Source organism: Plutella xylostella, chromosome 10 (genome assembly GCF_932276165.1).
Source record: "Plutella xylostella chromosome 10, ilPluXylo3.1, whole genome shotgun sequence".
NCBI classification, from domain to species: domain Eukaryota; kingdom Metazoa; phylum Arthropoda; class Insecta; order Lepidoptera; family Plutellidae; genus Plutella; species Plutella xylostella.
In genome coordinates this window covers 1,398,324-1,418,576 of record NC_063990.1, presented here as the reverse complement: position 1 = coordinate 1,418,576, position 20,253 = coordinate 1,398,324, and the positions used below count along the sequence as shown (strand labels likewise).

Sequence of the window (20,253 nt, the reverse complement as noted above, 5' to 3'; positions counted from 1 at the left end):
TAGCTGCTGTCATGCTGCTGTCTATGGGTTATTATATTTTTTTGGCGGGAAATACTGAATTTGAATTTGAGGTTATAATCGTTATAATTTTGTTAATTTTGCTGTTTTGTTTTGATTTGATTTGTTTGTTTATTAAATTAACAATAGAATCGAAACATGTTTGAAACAGAACAGTTTGACGGTGTTGTCCCGGAAGATACAAATGATGATGACATATCTACTATCAATAAATCATCACTGCAGCAATACAAAATATCTTTACAGAGGTTAGTTAGTCTACCTTCATAATAATATTATATTATCAATAAGTTAATTAATCTTTGGAACTTGACTAGTTAACTATTTATTTTTTCCAGTTCTTCAAACATAGCGTCACATATTCTGCTCAACGATGCATGGTGTAAACACAGTGAGGTATTCAATGATAAATCTGTTGATCACATCACCAACTCTATAAACTTTCTTCTCCAAAACAGAAAAAATGATAAAGTGCAGCTGTGGAAAAGCTCACCCAGGTAAGGGTAAATTTAAGGATCCTTCTTGTATTTTCAATTTGGTACGTACTACTACGTACCTAATTCATAAATTATACCTACCAACTAATATATTTTGCAGCTCATTCCAAAATGCAGAGGCTATATTTGAGAAATCCTTACCCTCTTGTCCTAATTGTATACCTAACTCAGAATGCTCCGGACTAGACACATTCCTGTCAAACTCATGCAAATGTAACTTGGGGTTAAAATCTGATAATAGACACACAGAAAAGACACAATTTGTTAAAACCCTCAACTACAATGATAATTCAAATGAAGGAAAGTCTTCGGATGAACAGAGAAGTGGTCTTTTTAAACCTAGATTTGGTAAAACACGACCAAAAGGCCTAAACACAGCCAAGGCTCAACCAAACACTGCTCAAGACATTGATATGAATAAAATGGAAGAAGAATATAAAGAGGAGAAAAGTAGAGTTGCAAAAATTTCATTCAAAACTGCTAAAGAAGCCTTTTTAGCTTCAAATCCAGCTGCCAGGAGAACCCTAGGAGCTACGAGGAAAGCTCAGAACAAGTTTGTCTCTCCTATGATTGGTGCCCAGTGAGTGTACACTTATTAAAATAAATAAAACAGAACTTTTTATGATTAAGTACTAAAGTATAAAAAAATGCCCATAATTAAGTACAGTTGTGTAAACATAAGTAATATTTAATATGGTCAATTAACACAGCCAAAACATTTTCAGGGAAAAGCAAGAGGCACCCGAAACCTTCACTTCTGGTGATGAAAGACTGAAACACATAGACCCCAAGATGATTGAGTTAATTGAAAGTGAAATCATAGACAAGGGGACTCCTATAAGTAAGTTATCATTTACAAAATAATATAAAGTGATACTTAATAATTTGTTGATTTACCACATCTCAGTAGGTATATATAACTGTGTTATCATTTTGTAAATTAGTTTTAGTTTCCCTCTAGACAGCTAAAACTAAAAAACATTTACTGACATGAAAATCTAATGATAACTTGTTGAAATACATCCTCAGTGTGGGACGACATTGCTGGTCTGCAGCTGGCCAAGTCCGTGATCCAGGAGGCGGTGGTGTGGCCGCTGCTGCGACCGGACATCTTCACTGGATTGAGGAGACCACCTAAGGGCATCCTGCTGTTTGGACCACCAGGCACTGGGAAGACTTTGATAGGTAACTAAGCCAAAGTTATATGTAAAAGTATATACTACACTTTCCTCATTGAGAAATGTTTTAAAAAGGGCTGGGAAATTTGTTGTTGTTGGGCAATAAATACTTATTGTTCCAGTTGTGTCAGGCATTCAAATACGTAACAAGTACACACTGAGGCTATAATTTACTACTGCACATATCACTGATCTCAAAGATCTGCTGGTATGGTCGAAATACTGCCAAAACTATAATGTTATTGTGCATGTATTTACCAGACACTCTTCACCCTTATTAACAGAGAGGGAAACAGTTTTTAATAGCTAAAACTAAAACGTCCTATAACTTTTCTATAAATAAGGGAGTTATTCTCTATATATCTTTGTGCAGGTAAATGCGTGGCGGCGCAGTGCCACGCGACGTTCTTCAGCATCTCGGCGTCGTCGCTGACGTCCAAGTGGATCGGCGACGGGGAGAAGATGGTGCGCGCGCTGTTCGCCGTCGCCACCTGCCACCAGCCCGCCGTATGTACTGTGTACTCACACACATATTGAGCTGCACGATTGCGACGTAGACAGATAGTCATTTTTATCCTGATTGTTCGTGTTAGAAACCTACAGTTGGTTGACAACCTTTTTCACAATCGTCAAGCCGGTACTATACTTCCCGGTCTATCATTTCACCCAACAATTTTATTATTTCATGTAGCCAATATTACCCCACTGCTAGACCCCCACTGCCACCATTATCATAAATATAATGTTCAGTAGAAATAAATTACTTGGTGCTGTAAATGTAAAATGTGCCGCTACAAATTTACATAGCCTCTTCTAAATCGCAGGTGATATTCATAGACGAGATAGACTCGTTGCTGTCGGCGCGCAGCGACAGCGAGCACGAGGCCACGCGCCGCATCAAGACCGAGTTCCTCGTGCAGTTCGACGGCGCCGCCACCGGTCAGTGTAACACCAACTAATAAGTCTTTCAAAAGCTTTGGGCCGAAATTACTCCACAGTCCATCTCGTTTAAATCGTTAGCGAAGAGGGTCTTCGTCAGCCATCCTTATTCGAAGTCAGTGTGTCCCTAGATACGTCTACGACGTTTTCGTAAACGTAAAAATCCATATGCTAGCCTTACTTTGGCCGTTCATACTAAAGCAGCCATAAAACCGTTTCTATAAAGGTTCCGTTGTAGCGCGGGACACCCTCCAGCCCGACCAGACCTACCACCTGACACTCACACCACCCACATGTAGACGTTATTGTTTGGATGAGGTAGGCCAATGCGACTGTAGCAGCCCTAAAATGCATGGGAGTCCTCCAGCTTGTAAAAAAGTATTGACCAATGATGAATGTAAAATGTGTCAACATGAATATTCTGTGTGCAGGTGAACTAATGGTGAATGTAAAATGTGTCACAATGAATATTCCATGTGCAGGTGAAGAGGACCGCCTGCTGATCATCGGCGCCACCAACCGACCGCAGGAGCTGGACGAGGCGGCGCGGCGCAGGCTCGTGAAGAGACTCTACATACCGCTGCCCGAGGCTGATGTCTGTATATTCTACTAATAAGATAAATGTGAAATCTGAAAGTATGAATGCATGAATGTTTGTTATTTTGGGGATGGTAGTTGTTGTACCGTATATATACCTAAACTTTAGAGAACAGAGAAAGAAAGTGGAGTAGTCAGTTATTAATAAAGCATTTAACTCCACAGGCCAGAAAACAGATTATCGCCAACCTCCTACGCAACGAAAACAACGACCTCACGGAGCAGCAGATCGAGCACATCGCCCAGCTGACGCAGGGCTACTCCGGGGCCGACATGCGAAGCCTGTGCTCGGAGGCGGCCATGGGGCCCGTGCGCTCCGTGCCTCTGTCGCAGATTGTTAGCATACAGCGGGATAAGGTATGAGTGTGTTATTCGTAAGAATAAATTTACAAAAACTAAGCATAATTATTATTATTACATGCGTCTCTACCAGATAATAATATGTAGGGTATATGAGCCAAATATTCTCGTATTACCAACTAAATTTTCCATTTAAAAATATGCCATTGGCTGATTTTAAACACATTTATAATTAGGTAAGTATTTCTTTTATTTATTCATTCAGAAGTCATTATTAAAGTTTCTCAAGATATACTCCATAAATGTGGTGTTTGCAGGTTCGTCCAGTTTGTGCTCAAGATTTCATAAATGCGCTGCAGCGGGTGCGGCCGAGCGTGTCCCAGGACGATCTCGGGCAATATGTCAAGTGGAACCAGACTTACGGACAAGGATTTTAATTTAATAAATATATTTTTGTTGCTAAAGTCTTATTTTTACTGCAGATACTTAAGTCCATGGAACATGAGTACTTCTTTAACGAGAAGCTCAGTTAAAATTCGGAATCGTATAGCGTGGGAGAGCCTCAGAATAATGACGGCCTCGGGGTTGAAAAAGGCGATTTTTATTGTTCTGTTGGCAATCTTCCACAGAGTATTTCAGCGCAACCTGTCATTTTGGCAGTTCACACACATTAGAAGATTGGCGGGCTAATTTTGTTTTGTTGATTTTTTGTTCAATCGAGGACTTTAAAGTTAGTTTTTCTGTTTAAACATGTGTGTTCAAAGATTATTTATAATATATGGTACATGATATAGTTAACAATCATGGATATGGAAAATCGTGTGGTTGTTTTGATTGATATGGACTGTTTTTACTGCCAAGTGGAAGAGAAACTGAACCCCGATCTTGCTGGAAAGCCCATCGCTGTGGTCCAATACAACCCCTGGATGGGTGGAGGGTAAGGTTTGATTTAATATATCCAAATAACCACACCAAAATTATTTATTTGTAACATGAAGAGGTTATGTTTATGGTCATATTTACTTTCAGTATTATAGCCGTGAATTATGTAGCCAGAGCCCAGGGGGTGACGAGGGGCATGCGAGGAGATGACGCGAGGAAGAAATGTCCCGACATAGAGCTGCCATCGGTGCCATGTCAAAGGGGAAAAGCTGATATTACAAAGTAAGTAGGAAGCTCAGAATGGAATATATTGGTCATTATAACTTAGTTTAAGAATGAATTTTTATAGTCCCAATTGGCTAACAGAATATTGTTTCATTTCCAGGTACAGGGAAGCAGGAAAGGATGTGGCAAAAGTCCTACAAAAGTTTACAACTTTACTAGAGAGAGCTTCCATTGATGAAGCTTATTTAGACATTACAGCACCGGTAAGTCTATTTAGATCATTTGAATTCTACTTAACCATTAGATTTGTTTTTCACACAAATAACTAATTAACTAGAGGTTATGTCATCATCTTTCAAGCATGGATTTGTGCATTCATTTTCTGGGAGAGCCAGTTCCTTATGAGATTTATCATCAAAATTATACTCTTCAGTAAAAACCTTATGCTCAACTTGTAGCCATCTCATGAAGTGTGCCAGACAAGATAGGTCTATCTAAAATGCCTGAGCCAATGCCTGCAATGAATAAAAAGAAGTATTTAAAAGCGAGACAAGAAAACATTAATATATGCAATCTTTCAGGTGCTGGAAAGGTTAAAAACAGCAGATATAAGTAGTGTAACAAGTGATGCAATGCCCAATACATTTGCCCTCGGATATGACAACCTTGACCAGTTTATATCTGATGTGCACAACTATGGCAGCGACAGCATCGACTTTGACCATGACAATGCCAAGATGCTACTGGTGGGGGCTGCTATTGTCAGTGAAATACGAGCTGCAGTTTATGCAGAGACTGGTAAATAATAAATACTAAGCACATATTTCATAGTAGCAGTTAGTTTATGTTGTAAGTTTATTGACTGTAATGATTCTGATTAAGCATCATACACAGTTACTTTCGTATTATATACATAGTTAGGATTAATTTGACTAAAAGAGGTGTTCATATTATACATATATGTAGCCTGTGCTTCATGTGTGTGTTTAGGTTCTTGCGTAGCTATAACAAAGCTTTACCGAGTACATTACATACGCGTTTTTCAAATCTGAAACTTACACATAGCCACATGTAAAATCTTTAAATCTCTTTATTGATTGGGTTATTGATAAAATATTAATAAATTTCAGGCTACCGGTGTTCAGCGGGGATTGCACACAACAAGATCTTGGCGAAGCTGGTCTGTGGCATGAACAAGCCCAACAAGCAGACCGTGCTGCCCAAACACTCTGTTAACATTCTCTACAAGTATGTATTGTGAACTATGGCCTGCTGTTCTATTCCTGAGGCTTTATTCATTCATCTGATCTGTTTTTATATTTATGCTTTATTCATTAACTAGAATAGAAAAAAACCAAGGATATCTAATGTAAGACACATGGCCCTTCCAGAAGCAGCTACCCAAGGCATTCATCATCTAGCCTCTTCTAATGGCCTGATGAAACATTTCTCATCCTATATTGGCCTTTTTACTATAAAGGAACCCATACAGTCTCTGCTAACATAGTTTCCAACCTGTTGTACTAGATAGTAAATGATGTATTCATTATATTTTTACAGAACTTTAGGAGTTAAGAAGGTAAAGCATTTAGGAGGGAAGTTTGGCGACGCTGTCTGCGAAATTCTAAGGATCACCAAAATGGCAGAACTGCAGAGGTTCACAGAAAAGGAATTGCAATCTAAGTTTGACGAAAAAAATGGGTAAGGCAGTATTTTTATGAATTTCATATCAGTTATGAATTTCTGAACTATGTAATTAAAACATTTATATTATAATCTGATATATTTTTACTTTACAGCACTTGGTTATACAACATAGCGCGCGGCATCGACCTGGAGCCAGTGACAGCCAGATTCAACCCCAAGAGCATCGGCTGCTGCAAGCAGTTCAAAGGCAAAGCGGCACTCGTACAGCTGGAGAGCCTGAAGAAATGGCTGAAAGACCTGGGAGACGAGATAGAAGATAGACTAGAAAAGGATGCCCTAGAGAACAATAGGACGCCTAAACAGATGGTGGTCAGTTTCTCAACCCAACTGCCTGATGGAAGGGATACTAGCAGCTCCAGGTCTTATAACTTTACTAATGAAGATGAACTGTGCGGGGAAATGTTCTCAAGCAAAGCTCTGGAATTGGTTATGGACAGTGTTGAAGGTGTTAAACCTAAAGGTATGTATCATAAATTAATATTAATTGATACAAATAATGTTGAAAACGTTAGATAGTATGAGCCCTAATTGATGATGATGATATCTAAATTATTTCTGGACAATGTTGATGGAAAAAATATTTATTGCTGGATATATCTACTGATAATCTTACTGTTATTTATCATACCTTTCAGATGGTGAACACGACAGAAGACTACAGATGCCCATAAAATTTCTTGGTATAAGTGTGGGAAAGTTTGAAGATAACAGTGAAAGTAAGAAGACAAGAAACATTATGGACTTCTTTAGTGCTGGGACATCGAAAGACACTGCCAGTAATAAAGAGAACACGAAACTGAATAGTAATTCCAAAGAAGTGAAATTAAGCAAAGACAAGAAGAAAACCGATAAAGAATACATTATGCAGAAGTTCTTTCAAACCACTAGTAAACCAAATGAAACAGTAGCTATTCAAAATCTAGATCCTACAGTGAAAATCAAAGTAGAAAAGAAATCCCCTGAAACTCGACCTAGCCGTCCTGTGATAGAAACTAGTTTAGACAAACAAGAATCTTTCTTTGCCAAATTGCTAACAAAAGGTGTAGCTGATACAAGCACTAAAAGCCCAATAAAGAGACTAGTAAATGAAAGTGAAGATTTAAAACGAGCTACCACGCCAGTCTGCCAAGTTACTGAGTGTGGGGACAATAGCAATGACACAGATTATTCTAGTTCTACCATTAATAACGAAATTAACAAAAGCATTGCGTTATTTGAAGAGGACCTAGAAGACATCGCACGGGTTAGTAATATGAGAACACTTCTCAATTCTACTAAAGAAGATATTATTACTGAGGTAGATGCAGAAAAGGCACCACTTGCTCAAATTGACCAACCCTCAACCTCCAAACTTCGCACTCCATCCCCCAAAAATGAGATAGAAACATTTGACTGTCCAGAATGCAGAAAGACTATACCAATGATATCATTTGAAACTCATGCAGACTACCACCTGGCTCTAAAACTGAGAGATGAAGAGAGAAAGGAGATAAGGAAAGAAAGAGAACAGAAGTCTGCGCAGGCGCAGCTTGTAAAGAAAAATACAGAAGTTGAAGTTAAAGAGGAGCCGAAAGTAGAAACAAATATCTCAATAGCGAGTTTTTTTACTAAATTTGACAACACACTTCCAATGAAAGTTTGTACAGAATGTGGGAAGAAAATACTAATAGAAAAGTTTCCAGAACATTTAGATTTTCATGAAGCTCAGAAATTGAGTAGGCAACTAAATAGAAAGCCAATAGTTAATAACTTCGCTAGCAATAGTGTTAAGAGGAAGAGAAAATCAACGTCGCCGGTGAAGAAATCTAAGATGCCTTGCAAGACAATAGATACGTTTTTCAAAAGCTAATATTTACGGCCGAAATTATTATTGTTGTAGAAATATTATGAAAAGTACCTGAAATAATATAACGTATATTTTTAGTAAAATATTGTTGTTTTTCAGAAGCCCTGTTAACCCTTAATCAAATGGAAGTTTTTTTTTGAGAAAAAGGTAAACCATGCATGGTTTCTAGGTAAGTTGGGTCCGTAGATTACGAAAAAAATGTTTTTAATTTTTTTTAGTGGGGGGAAAGGGGGGTTTTGCTATGGGAAATAATTTCCCACTATTCGTAAATGCAAAGCAAAATAATATCAAGTGGGAAACTATTTCCCACTAACCGGTACAGATCACAAATTTTGATCAATATTTACTACAGTTTCTATACAAGCTAGTTGCCGCTACTTTGCTTGTTTTTTTATAAATTATTTTTTGTGTTAGAAAAAAAACTATAAAATGATACAATAGTATTAAGAACAATATTTTAATAAGGAAATATGCAGTCGTCAAGTTAATTGAGTAACTATCGGAAGGAGAATTAATACTGTTGACATATCATGAGTCGTCTTCCGAATCTGTGCGTGACAAATCAATATCAGCTATGTTTTCGACAGTCTCTTCTAAATTCTTCGTAGTAAGCGATATTTTACATTTCTTTTTGTCCATTTTTTCAAAATGCTGCAAATAAATAAGAAGAATCAAATCATAAACCGCTTATACTTATCAAAAACAATACATATTATTTCGTTCAATAAAGTAACATTATATAATTTATGTATAGATAAATTTAGTATATTTTTACTGCAGGAACAAACAGTGGGAAAATATTTCCCACTTATTTGAACCTTCGAAAAAGCAAGAAACACCAGTTTTACCGTGCCAATCACCATAAAATCCATTTATATAACAAGTTTAGTTTACAATAATATTGTGGTTAGGTACTTAGCAGATTTTTTTCTCCAAAAATTTTGAAATTATGTCACGAGAACCGGTTTTTGCCACAGAAAAATTGAAATCGTGATTTTGACATTGACGTACGGTGACAACTTGCGGTTTTTTTTAAAGTTTTGCCACTAATCAAATTTAAAACTTAATCAAGATTATTTTGTTTCTAATGTTGTTATTGATCAGAGCTACCAGTAAAAAAATAAAAATATTTTTTTCGAATCAGACTAAGTGGGAAATAATTTCCCTATATTTGATTAAGGGTTAAATGTACTCTACTCTATCTTACTTCAACGTATACTCTATTACCTGCAACTGGTTCACTGTGATGGATGCTTTCAATGAAACCTTTGTACATATCCTTAAGTTCTAAACTCTCTTACTAATATTGGACCGTTCCGACCCGAATGGTGCGTTCACTTCACACACTAGGTTTCCTTATGAGCAATGTGGTATACATTGGATTATACATAGCTATCAGAACGTGAAAAGTGGACTAATTAATACATCTCTAGATATTTCTCGATGATAAAGCGATCTTTGTATAACATACCTATCCCAATATTCATGACTGAACAGTAATCTTCATGCTCCAAACTTGTACCTAAGGCCTACGGGCGTAAACCTCTAACTTAAAACTACAGGAAAGCCCCCCCCCAAAGTAATAAAACCACAAAACTAGACAGTCGTCAATTTATTAATAACACCCTCTCTACATGGCGAACAGCTCGTTCTGCACCTTCTTCCAGGCGTCGAGCGGGCCGTGCTCGGGGCGGTACTTCACGTTGCAGCCGTCCTGCGCGAGGCGGTTGTCGTCGCGCAGCTTCTCGTACTCGTCGCGGTCGTACTTCGTGAAGCCCCAGCGCTTGGACACGTAGATCTGCGGAGGAGAGGGTAGGTTGGTGATGCTGTGGAGGTATAACTTGATAGCACTATAATAATGTAATGTCTGGATAATACTTAAAATTGTTGAGATCTGAAGCGATCGTATTTGCAACTGCATAATAAGTCACAATAGCAATAGCATTATTATCTGCTAGGTATATGGCATCATTTTTTAATGTGCCGAAAAAAAGTCATACAATTTTAGACAAACATTTAAAAAAATGCATCTTGTAATAATATTACTAGTAAATAGGTACTCTCTCTTGAAGTCTCTACATTGATAGTGTATTCAAGTACGCTCTGGAATTAGCATAGGCTAGGATCAAATCTCAATAAGTATTCAGTATCATGATCTCACCTTCTGACGGCCGGGGAACTTGAACTTGGCACGACGCAGAGCCTCGATCACATTCGCCTTCCAGCGGTCACTGGAGCGCACGGACATGATGGGCTGTCCAATGTTCACGCGGGCCACGGTGCCTTGCGGCTTGCCGAACGCACCACGCATCCCAGTCTGGAGCCTGGAAGGAAGACATTTTTATTAGTTTTATTCTATAAAATTGGAATTTAAATAATGTGAAGGTTTATTTATAATATTTTGATGGCATTGATGTGGGAGTTTTGGTAGATCAGTCGGTTAAGTGCCCGCTTCTCACGCAAGAGATGAGGGTTCGAATCCTAATGCAGGCATGTACCAATGAGTTCTTTGAATTTCAGTACAATGAAAACCATCACTCTTACCGTTAAAGAAAACATAGTGAGGAAACCTGCATAATTATCTAGAATCTATGTGAACCCACCAACCAGCAGTGGACCAGCGTGGTGGGAAATGGTCCAAGCATAGTGTTGGCGGTGGATTAAGATCGGGAATGCGTCGGCAACACATAGGAAGGCAGTTTAGACCTTGGGGACCTATTAGGATAACATGACATGAAATATAGAATTTATAAACTTTATTTTCCAGGAGACCAAGCCTGCCTAGTACAACTGTCTGCTAATTTTTAAACAAACTTGTACATATAGATGGTCAATGGTCATGGCAAAGGCAAAAGCCATAGAGTTAACTCACATAAACCATTGTTGAGCATGATGAACTCGAAAATTTTCATATAAGCTACAAAATCTTAAATCATTGATTATAGAATGAAATGATTATAGATATAATATGCTTGAGTATTGATTCATCCTGGACATTTTGTGTGAAGTTAAAATACAATTAACGATTTGGTTCAGTCTTCCACTGGATGTTTGGGTGACATTGCTATAACTTATCTTCAATAGGGTCTGAATGATAATAAATTCTGGTAGTGGTACTCCACCTATTCATTTATAAATAGAGTACAGTAGTTTTTCAGGTTAATACCTATGATTCATGAAACATTATTTCACAATATTTATTAAGATATAACAAGCTTTTATTGATAAGTCCAAGTCATTATGGGGCATGAGAAAATAAAATGATAAAGATATGAAAAATTTAGTGTCATCATTAGTCATGAAGTTAAATTACTTATCTCATAATAATTAAAATATTAAGGCCCTGTTTCACAATGTCTGGTTAGTGGCTACCTGTGAGAAAAAAAAATAAAAACTAGATGAACCACCAACTAATACATTAAAACCCTAATGTTAACTGGCTGGATGAATAGAATATTGCATGTTTTTGTAAAGGTAGACAGTGCTAGAGTTTGTCTTTCAGGGAAGGCAATACAAATTTGACACTTGCTATACACAAGAACCTAACCTCAAACTTTGTTTTTTTTTCCAACTAAACTTATAAATATCTGTCTCTCACCTATCAGCTCCAGCACACGACAACATCTTGTTGATGCGGATGACGTGGAAGGGGTGCAGCCTCATGCGGATGTGGAACTGGTCCTTGCCGCAGTTCTTCACCAGGTATTTGTTGCAGCAGATGCGGCCCGCCTCCAGCGCCTCCGAGCTCAGCTGCTCGTACTCGTCCGACACCAGGTGCACGCATAGCGGGAAGTCATCCACTGCCGCCTTCTTCTTACCCAAGTCGAAGATACGGATCTTGGGGTCAGGCACACCCCGACAGAACCGCGACTTGGGGTACGGTTTGTTCTTACAGTAACGATAACTGAAACACAAAAACACTCGTAAATACACGCACTGATCGGGTAGAAACTGAAAAACACTAGCTCCAGGAGCTTCAAATTATTTACCATCTAGCGGGTCGGCGCCCCATTGTGATCTGAAAATAAATAAAAACTTTTAACTAAACTGTTCGTACAGGACAAATATACTATAAAACACACATAAATATTTAACAATCAAAAGGATTGGAATGGATTTTAAACATAAAATAAAATAAACACCTTCACAAAGTGACACACCAACCTAAAAAGACGGCCGGAAGAGAGTTTGACGTTTTTGACGTTTAGCTAAGCGACAGTTGTTTTTTTCACACACCGACCACAGAATAACTACGTCTACTGTACTTCATACTGTCCTCATGTGGTTTTATTCTTCTATGGGCTGGGTAGGATCGGTACCCAGTACCATCTATCTCCATACTCTTTCGTCGGAGAGTTTAGTGGAAGAAAAAGATTTAAGCATTAAACTTCCCCCTCTATACACTTTTTCCTATTTTCTTTAAAATAATAACAGCTCTTTGTGCCGCGCGGACCTTAGGAAAGCGTTCGGAAATTAATCAGAAAATTTCTAGTTTTACGGGATTCTGAAAAATTTGATGATTTGAGGGATGTATTTCTATGTTTCTGAACGGAAATAAGTATGTCAGAAAAATAAATATTTCTTGTCGTCGTCAATAATTTGTTACTTTGTTACCTATTTTATTTACGGTCTATTGTGGTTCTATCTGGATCATAATGGGTGCTCTGACCAGCAGGCAAAATGCTGGTGTTGAAGAAGCTGATGTGGTATCAAATCATGCATACAAGTATCCTCCCCGATCAGGTTTGTAACTTCTTTCCTCTTTCAATAAATTCTGTCCATTGTTGTTTGCTTAAATTGTTCCTGTTTTTATTCGTCTCGATCTCGAATTCGTAGGATAAAAACTAATAAGATCCCCGTCTGCAAGCTACTGTCCAAGGAAAATTACTCTGCAATCTCTTGACCTATAGTGCTACCTACTTTAATGAAGGCCGATGAATATAATGATGAATATAATAATCTTAAAGTAATTTCTTTCGATTATAGGGAAACTTTATAGTGATATTTATAAAAAAAACCTTATTGATTCAGTAATGGACTTTATACATTGAGAAAATCAATGGGAGTTTACTGTTGTTGGCTAGTGTCATGATATTATTTTGTATAGTGTATATGATATTCCGATTATATTATGTAGTATAATTTATTTAATCCCAATATCTGATACAAAGCAAAGGTAGCTTTTGAAAAAATCCACCTTATATTACTAGAAAAAGACATCCAGTTTCTTTTAACATTTTTTATTATTTTTAGGCAATTACTTTGGCACCCACTTCATCATGGGTGGAGAGAGGTTTGACACCCCGCAGCCAGAGGCATACCTGTTTGGAGAGAATGCCGACCTCAACTTCTTAGGCTGCAGGCCTACCCCTGTAAGTTATTTTTGGATGCAGTTTATAAGTCATAAAAATTTAACATTCTATTTTCAAACACATTGTATGTACATATTTTTCATGATCTTTACTTTTTATTGTTGTTTAGTGTAATTATTTAATTATTTATACTAGTCAGATTGAATTTGGTTCTCACAAATGTGTTGATTTCAACAGATTGATCCTCTTTTATTACAGTTCCCCTACCCCCCGCCGCAATCTAATGAACCAACCAAAACTTTGAAGAGTCTTGTGAACATCCGCAAGGAGTCCCTGAGATTTGTCCGATGCCCAGAGCCTGTAGGCAAGTTAGCTGATGACAATAAGATTGGCGATGGCCCTCCCAAGTCAGCTGAAGGGAATGGCAAAGGCACATACTACAATATAGAGTTCACATTTGACTGTGATGCAAGAGTGGCCATTACTATCTTCTACTTCTGCACAGAGGAAGTTACTCCCACTGGAGTTGTGTAAGTAGTTTCATAATAAAATACAATTATATTCGCTGTGTAATGGTAAAAGTATTATTCTGTTAAGCTCACCAACATTAGTCACTATAAATGTAATTATGGATACTAAATTTGATAAACTACTTTACAAATCCAACTTGATAGTTTTTGGTAATCTTATTATACACAAGAAACTCATAACACCATCTATTAAACCTTTGTTAAATCAACTCACCTATTCATCCATCTAACCAACTCTACACTCAACAAAATTCACCTTCAAAGAATCCTCCACCTTCCAGCTACTACCCGCGCGACTCGGCCATGACCTCGCCCACGTACCACTACAAGAAGGGCGCGAACCAGCAGTTCTGCCAGATCTCGCATGTGTTCGACCCGGCGCGCCACGCGGACGACGAGCTGGGCTACTCGCCCGAGCGCGAGGTCATCCCTGTGGCTATATACTGCGTGGTCGATGAGGGACAAGATGGTGAGTGATTTAATTTCACCAATCAATAGATAGGATTTCTATTATGTAGGTTGGGTCACTAAAACACTCACGGGGATATGGAAATATATCAAAATGGCGCTTGTTCACAAAGCTATGCTTTATAGCTCGGGCCTGCCTGACTACGGCGATAATACTCGCGCGGAGAAAGAAACAACAGTAAACATGGCGCTAACTCTTGTGTAACGGAGATATCCACATGGTTTCTCCGTCCGGTTGTATCTCCGTGTAGCGCAGTGTGTCAGTTCTGCCAGATCTCGCATGTGTTCGACCCGGCGCGCCACGCGGACGACGAGCTGGGCTACTCGCCCGAGCGGGAGGTTATACCCGTGGCCATATACTGCGTGGTCGATGAGGGACAGGATGGTAAGTTTTTTATTCTAAGAGCCCTTTTTGACACATTATGATAGCCTTTTGATATAAAAAGTAGGGCAAACTGGCCATATGGTTAAGAAAAAGTAATGTGGACAGCAACCGTATTTATGGGGTTAAATTTGTAGGTTTAATATACATGTACACAAAATATACAGTATTGTGCTGTGATGTTGAATGAAGATCAAACTCGCAAAGGAACCACGTCAATCATACACGTAGAACAGTACCTTCTCTGATTAGGCAAAGCATATTTTTCATAGAGAAATCACCATCATAAGCACAGCTATTCAGTACATACATAAATAACCGTATCTTCTCTCCTTACCCCAGAGATCAGACAGTCGCACACGACCATAGCCGTCGTGGAGAAGCACACTGACGGAACATATGTCCTGAAGGCGCTGAAGCAGAAGCTGTTCGTGGACGGGCTGTGCTACCTGCTGCAGGAGATCTACGGCATCGAGAACAAGAACTTGGATACTAAGGTTAGTGTTGATTTCTTTCTGATGTTTGTTGATGATTCAATCTGTAGGTCTCTTTACAATAATAGCTCTCGATTAATAATTTTATTTGTGAAATAAGCAATATTACCACATTAGAGCATATTAAAGACCCAGATTAAACAAATATCTACCACGGTCTGCAGGTAACCGGAATAGGAATCCGGGAAATATTTAACGGCTGCACCATTCTGATGTGTGGAAACACAGCAAAACCTTTATGTTTATTGCAAACATATTACATTTATCTAACGATCGTAATGTTTGCAATCATGAAATCGCTTTACAGACGCGTTTTCTAGCTGCCTTAGTTTCTACTTTACCTCTCATCCTCTGTTGTCCCCAGCCCACCTCCGACTCGGAGACGGAGGATGGCGGCTCGGAGTGCGTGATCTGCATGTGCGACGCGCGGGACACGCTCATCCTGCCGTGCCGCCACCTCTGTCTGTGCAACTCGTGCGGCGACTCGCTGCGCTACCAGGTATGTGCTGTCCCCTACTGTCCTCTACTGTCCTCGGGCGAGGAGACAGGACGGCGGCTCGGAGTGCGTGATCTGCATGTGCGACGCGCGGGACACGCTCATCCTGCCGTGCCGCCACCTCTGTCTGTGCAACTCGTGCGGCGACTCGCTGCGCTACCAGGTATGTGCTGTCCTCTGCTGTCCTCTACTGTCCTCTACTGTCCTCGGGCGAGGAGACAGGACGGAAACTTGATTGTGTACCTTCTAACTCAGAAACACACCGATTTTCTCCACTTACACGAACATTTGACAGCCAGAAAACACCGCCACTGGCAAAATTATTTCCAGTAGTTTTCATACACGAATATTTGCAGAGAGTGGTGGCCTCCTGCATCGACATTTTTGCGGTGAATCCATATTATTCCGGTGGCTGCAGTGTATTGCTGTCTTGTTTTGTCAGCATCCGGACATGACGAGACAGAAATAGGTTTAAGAAAGGTCGACTCGGCTTTAGGTAAATAATTAAATACACGTATGAATTCCGTTATCAATCAACATCTTTAGCATACTTTTAGTTTTTATTTTGAACTGTTAATGAAAAGCTTTGTAATTCCAGGCGAACAACTGCCCAATCTGCCGCGCCCCGTTCCGCGCCCTGCTTCAGATCCGCGCGCTGCAGCGCCTGCCGGCCTCCGCGCCCGCGCCGCCGCACAACACTGATGTCAGTATATTATTTATTACATTAGTTATTATGATCATCAGCCCCCTATCGCCCACTGTTCGGTATAGTATATGCGTCCTTTTAGGTCATGTGCAGCTTTTGCCCACATCACCAAACAGTTTTGACTTGGAAACCATCACCGTGCCTGCAAAACAAACCAAACTATTGGGACATTACACATTCACGCTTTGCTGTAGGCCCTGCTCTTCTTCTGTAGTTTTTTATTATTATTAGTACCTAATTCATCCTGTCTCGCTTTCCCCCCAGGGTTCAATGGAGAACATCCCTGCCGGCTACACAGCCGTGTCCCTGATCGAGGCGCTGAACGGGCCGCACGCCGCCCCCCCGCGCGCGCCGCCCGCCCCCCTCGCGCCCGCCATCGCGAGTCCGGACACTGACACTGCTGAACAGGTATGTTGTTATAATTAATAATTAAACATTTATTTCCAGATATAACATCCATAGTACTTACCTAAATTAGTAAAACATTTTAAAAAATAATTGTTACTTCAAAATATAAAAACACGTTATAGGTACACGAGATTATACTATATTTAGGTAAATTGGAATGGTGGTTAAGGTGTGTAAAATGTCGAGAACGAGTAATAAGTTTGCAGTGGAGTGACTCAATGCCGCAATCAATGGATAGCGATCGAGCAGTGTCGTGTCGCTCGGTCTTAATGTATCTTTTTTCTGAAGAAGTAAATGGCAGTATCTGGACCTGCTGTCTTTTATAAACATCACAAACTAAGCAACACAAACTGTTGGCGTCGACGACATCAGAGCAAGACGAAAACAAGCAATACATATAATGTACAAACGGCAGTATTAACGCTTAGAGCTACTCTTCCAGACAGACTTTATCAGGCAGCTATCTTTATGTCCAGTTTTGCAACTGTTATATTTGTGTACAAACAAATAACATCTACCTGTCCCTCTCTTTCCCACAGGCGGCGGAAGTCCTGAACCGCAGTCAGCTGGACCGCGGCTCCTCGGCCAGCCTGGCCAGCGTGTCGCGCAAGAACAAGGACGAGAAGAGAGCCAACCAGCCGATACCGCCCGAGGTTAGTAATATAACTAATAGGGAATATGCAAGTGGTTCAAATAAAGGTCAAATATTATTTATAATAAACTTTGTTGTTTCATAACTACGACTCCATCATTATTTTTGATTATAATTTATTTTTGAGCAAGTAAATGAAGTTGAAAAGTACAAAAAAACTTCGGTAAATTCTAACTTCCGAGAAACGTCACCCATTTTCTTAGGGCGGATGTGACGTCATAATTCTTTATATATCAATCTCAGAATAATAACTTCTTTGCGTTTGCGTATAGTTAAATAAATGTCAAGTGTAAACAAAGAAATGTTAATGTCACCGAGTATTTGTGATGCTCGTTGTGATCAGATACGATGGATCACATAAAAATTCTTCCAATACGAGTAGATCCTAGCCTCCTATAACCTCTCCACTTCTTGTTTGATATGCTTTTTTGTTTGCAAAGTTTAGGACTTTTTATATTTTTTGTTGGTAGTGTATGGGCTGCCACTAGTTGTTCTATTGTAATGAGGCGTAAACAGCCATTCGCTAGTCAACGAGCCACTCAAATATGCTCCATATTGCAACACAATAAAATTAAATTTGTATTGTAAGTATTATGACATGAACATGACACAAGTGGCTCTTTCTACTTTTAGGTTATAATGGCAGTCGTTAGTATATTTCAAAAGTTGTTATTTTTTTCTAAATTAAGTTATGGAAGAATTCTCGTAATCAGAAGAACTGGAACATTAAATTTATTACGCAGTATGAACGAGTAAACTGTGGCCAGCTGCGGAAAAGGACAGCAAAGACTATTGAAAAGTCGAGAGCCGTGTGCCCAAATATTAGGGAATATGCATATATTTTTATACTCTTATTCGATAGTTTAGATAAGGGGGTTTAGACCTTTGAGATATGCACAATGGTTCCATTCAAGAGAGCCAGGTGCAGGTTCTTACACCCCCACAGATAATAGAATAGAATGACCCACTAACCCTAGTCTCTCTTACTGAGAACCAAAGTTACAGTAAGTACTTACATACAATACAAATATTACTTTATATTCATATTGCCATAATAGCGTAATATTGTGTACAAAGGTCCTCTGGTTTGCGCGCTCCCATTTCAAAAGAGCTACTAGCAGCTATTTACGAGCTCCCATTACAAAACAGCCACTGGTCACACTTTATTACCATTACAAAACAGCCACTGATCACACTTTATACACTTCCTTTTTCGTTTGTTACCATGACAACATTGGTTTGTTGAAAATACAAAAGTACTCTGTGATTACTTGATTAGGTAAAAAATCTATGCCGACTGACGGGACTCATTATTCTGAGCCGTGAAATTAAACGATTATGACGTCACGACAGCCCGCCATCCTGACGGGAATTTCAAAGTGGTCGTGATGGTTGTAATTTTTTAACTTTCTTTAAAATACCTTAAATTACTTATTTTGGCGTTGAATTTTTTTTTACTATAATAAAGTGATGTAAAACTATCCAATAAAAGTATAAAAAAAAATTACGCATATTCCCTATTATTCATGTAGTTTGAAAAAATGGCGATACAATAGTGCTGTCAATAGATCGGGCCTTTCTCCGTTCGGTTCTCGTATCGCGCGCACGTCTGTTTTTACCGCGCAAGTGAGTTACCGGTTTCACACCACTCGACTACAACTAGTGATGGGGCAAAGTATCGATAGTTGGGAGTATCGATATCGTCGCTGAAGCATCATGGATAAATTCCTCAGTAGGAGTTCCTCAAGCTCCAGCCTCAACAACAAGCGCAATAGAGATGAAGATACCTCAGATGGCTGGCAGCTGCCGAAACGCACTGCTACTGTTTCAAGTTCTGAAATAGCTTCAGAAAAGCCGCGATTCACCACTCCAAACCGATTCAGCAACCTTTCTGTAGATCCAACTCAGGGCCTATCAGAACCCCTAAAACATGCGGTGTCAGTGAGGAAAAACCCGACACGCGTGCCTCCCATCATCATCCAGATCCAAGACAAGTGGACACACGGGACCATCAAAGGTATGATCGAAAAAATCGATAAAAATTTCCACCTTCAATACAGAAACAACAACCGAGTGGCAGTCCAATGTTACTCCGCTGCGACTCACAAGTTGATCATCGACGGTCTTCGAGCTGACAATGTTCAGTTCCATACCTTCACAAGGAAGGATGAAAAAATGACGAAAGTAGTCATAAGGGGTCTGCCAGCATATTTTGAAGCCACCTTAGCCGAGGACCTAAATGAGGCTGAACCGCAAGGCTCAGTCTTAGGACCCATACTTTTCATAGTGTTTACGAATGATCTGCTAGAGCATATGGGTCGGTCTATGCCGGATGCCAGGCTAGTCGTATATGCCGATGATACCAATGCTGTAGTTTCAGCCAACGACATAAAGACATTGGAATCTGATGTAAACAACATGCTATGCATTTTCTCAACATGGTTCAACATAAATAATCTTAAAATAAATACGACCAAAACAAGTGCTTTACTCTTTAAAACCACAGCAAGAGATAAAGATAAAATCAATATCATACTTAATGGAGACGAAGTACAAAATGCCAATGTCGTAAAATTTTTAGGAATTTATATTGATTCTTCATTGAACTGGAAGCAT

At 39.2% G+C, this 20,253-nt stretch overlaps 4 protein-coding genes and 1 long non-coding RNA gene across 9 annotated transcripts in view; 3 read left to right on the top strand and 2 right to left on the bottom strand.

Moving 5' to 3' along the window:
* Nucleotides 1-71: 71 nt before the first annotated feature.
* On the top strand, nt 72-3,987 carry LOC105392162 (fidgetin-like protein 1). The gene is made up of 10 exons (XM_038118229.2): nt 72-266; nt 357-515; nt 616-1,095; nt 1,241-1,356; nt 1,545-1,700; nt 2,067-2,200; nt 2,518-2,632; nt 3,115-3,227; nt 3,395-3,586; nt 3,847-3,987. The coding sequence occupies exons 1-10, from the start codon at nt 157-159 to the stop codon at nt 3,964-3,966; spliced, it is 1,695 nt and encodes a 564-aa protein (XP_037974157.2). The 5' UTR covers nt 72-156; the 3' UTR covers nt 3,967-3,987.
* A 212-nt stretch (nt 3,988-4,199) lies between these two features.
* On the top strand, nt 4,200-8,272 carry LOC105392161 (DNA polymerase eta). Of its 2 annotated transcripts, XM_038118104.2 has the most exons (8): nt 4,200-4,466; nt 4,559-4,693; nt 4,797-4,899; nt 5,218-5,434; nt 5,767-5,884; nt 6,197-6,337; nt 6,436-6,803; nt 6,979-8,272. In XM_038118104.2, exons 1-8 carry the CDS (start codon nt 4,333-4,335, stop codon nt 8,190-8,192), a joined length of 2,430 nt encoding a protein of 809 aa, XP_037974032.2. In that variant the 5' UTR covers nt 4,200-4,332; the 3' UTR covers nt 8,193-8,272. The 2 variants fall into 2 exon arrangements, with proteins under 2 accessions (XP_037974032.2, XP_048479605.1); XM_048623648.1 differs by lacking the exon at nt 4,559-4,693.
* Nucleotides 8,273-8,632: 360 nt separating this feature from the next.
* Nucleotides 8,633-9,373, bottom strand: LOC125489072. The gene is made up of 2 exons (XR_007266725.1): nt 9,038-9,373; nt 8,633-8,840 (listed from the first exon to the last, which is right to left on the bottom strand). It is a non-coding gene; the product is annotated as an uncharacterized LOC125489072 (long non-coding RNA).
* Nucleotides 9,374-9,786: 413 nt separating this feature from the next.
* On the bottom strand, nt 9,787-12,460 carry LOC105396740 (60S ribosomal protein L10). Of its 2 annotated transcripts, none has more exons than XM_048623662.1 (5): nt 12,332-12,460; nt 12,179-12,207; nt 11,788-12,093; nt 10,351-10,513; nt 9,787-9,987 (listed from the first exon to the last, which is right to left on the bottom strand). In XM_048623662.1, exons 2-5 carry the CDS (start codon nt 12,199-12,201, stop codon nt 9,820-9,822), a joined length of 660 nt encoding a protein of 219 aa, XP_048479619.1. In that variant the 5' UTR covers nt 12,202-12,207; nt 12,332-12,460; the 3' UTR covers nt 9,787-9,819. The 2 variants fall into 2 exon arrangements, with proteins under 2 accessions (XP_048479619.1, XP_037973371.1); XM_038117443.2 differs by having other exon boundaries at nt 12,354-12,375.
* Nucleotides 12,461-12,798: 338 nt separating this feature from the next.
* The window catches only part of LOC105394031 (E3 ubiquitin-protein ligase MGRN1), a 31,574-nt gene continuing 24,119 nt past the window's right edge, over nt 12,799-20,253 (top strand). For 2 of the 3 annotated variants that reach the window (XR_007266711.1, XM_048623593.1), the window contains exons 1-10: nt 12,799-12,932; nt 13,443-13,561; nt 13,739-14,031; nt 14,313-14,500; nt 15,224-15,378; nt 15,740-15,763; nt 15,924-16,034; nt 16,470-16,574; nt 16,842-16,985; nt 17,525-17,638. Coding sequence is in view for 2 of the 3 variants with exons in the window: in XM_048623593.1 (XP_048479550.1) it covers nt 12,845-12,932; nt 13,443-13,561; nt 13,739-14,031; nt 14,313-14,500; nt 15,224-15,378; nt 15,740-15,763; nt 15,924-16,034; nt 16,470-16,574; nt 16,842-16,985; nt 17,525-17,638 (1,341 nt within the window). In the remaining variant the exon portion in view is untranslated. The remainder of the gene's footprint in view (nt 12,933-13,442; nt 13,562-13,738; nt 14,032-14,312; nt 14,501-15,223; nt 15,379-15,739; nt 15,764-15,923; nt 16,035-16,469; nt 16,575-16,841; nt 16,986-17,524; nt 17,639-20,253) is intronic. The other variant, XM_048623594.1, reaches the window with a different exon arrangement.

Coding starts and splice junctions, on each gene's coding strand:
- LOC105392162 (XM_038118229.2), top strand. CDS start 157: ATGTTTGAAACAGAACAGTTTGACGGTGTTGTCCCGGAAGATACAAAT. Junction 267..356: donor TACAAAATATCTTTACAGAG/GTTAGTTAGTCT, acceptor TATTTTTTCCAG/TTCTTCAAACATAGCGTCAC. Junction 3,587..3,846: donor TTAGCATACAGCGGGATAAG/GTATGAGTGTGT, acceptor TGGTGTTTGCAG/GTTCGTCCAGTTTGTGCTCA.
- LOC105392161 (XM_038118104.2), top strand. CDS start 4,333: ATGGATATGGAAAATCGTGTGGTTGTTTTGATTGATATGGACTGTTTT. Junction 4,467..4,558: donor AACCCCTGGATGGGTGGAGG/GTAAGGTTTGAT, acceptor ATTTACTTTCAG/TATTATAGCCGTGAATTATG. Junction 5,885..6,196: donor TCTGTTAACATTCTCTACAA/GTATGTATTGTG, acceptor ATATTTTTACAG/AACTTTAGGAGTTAAGAAGG.
- LOC105396740 (XM_048623662.1), bottom strand. CDS start 12,201: ATGGGGCGCCGACCCGCTAGATG. Junction 12,094..12,178: donor GGGCGCCGACCCGCTAGATG/GTAAATAATTTG, acceptor TTTGTGTTTCAG/TTATCGTTACTGTAAGAACA. Junction 9,988..10,350: donor AGTTCCCCGGCCGTCAGAAG/GTGAGATCATGA, acceptor TCTCCTCCGCAG/ATCTACGTGTCCAAGCGCTG.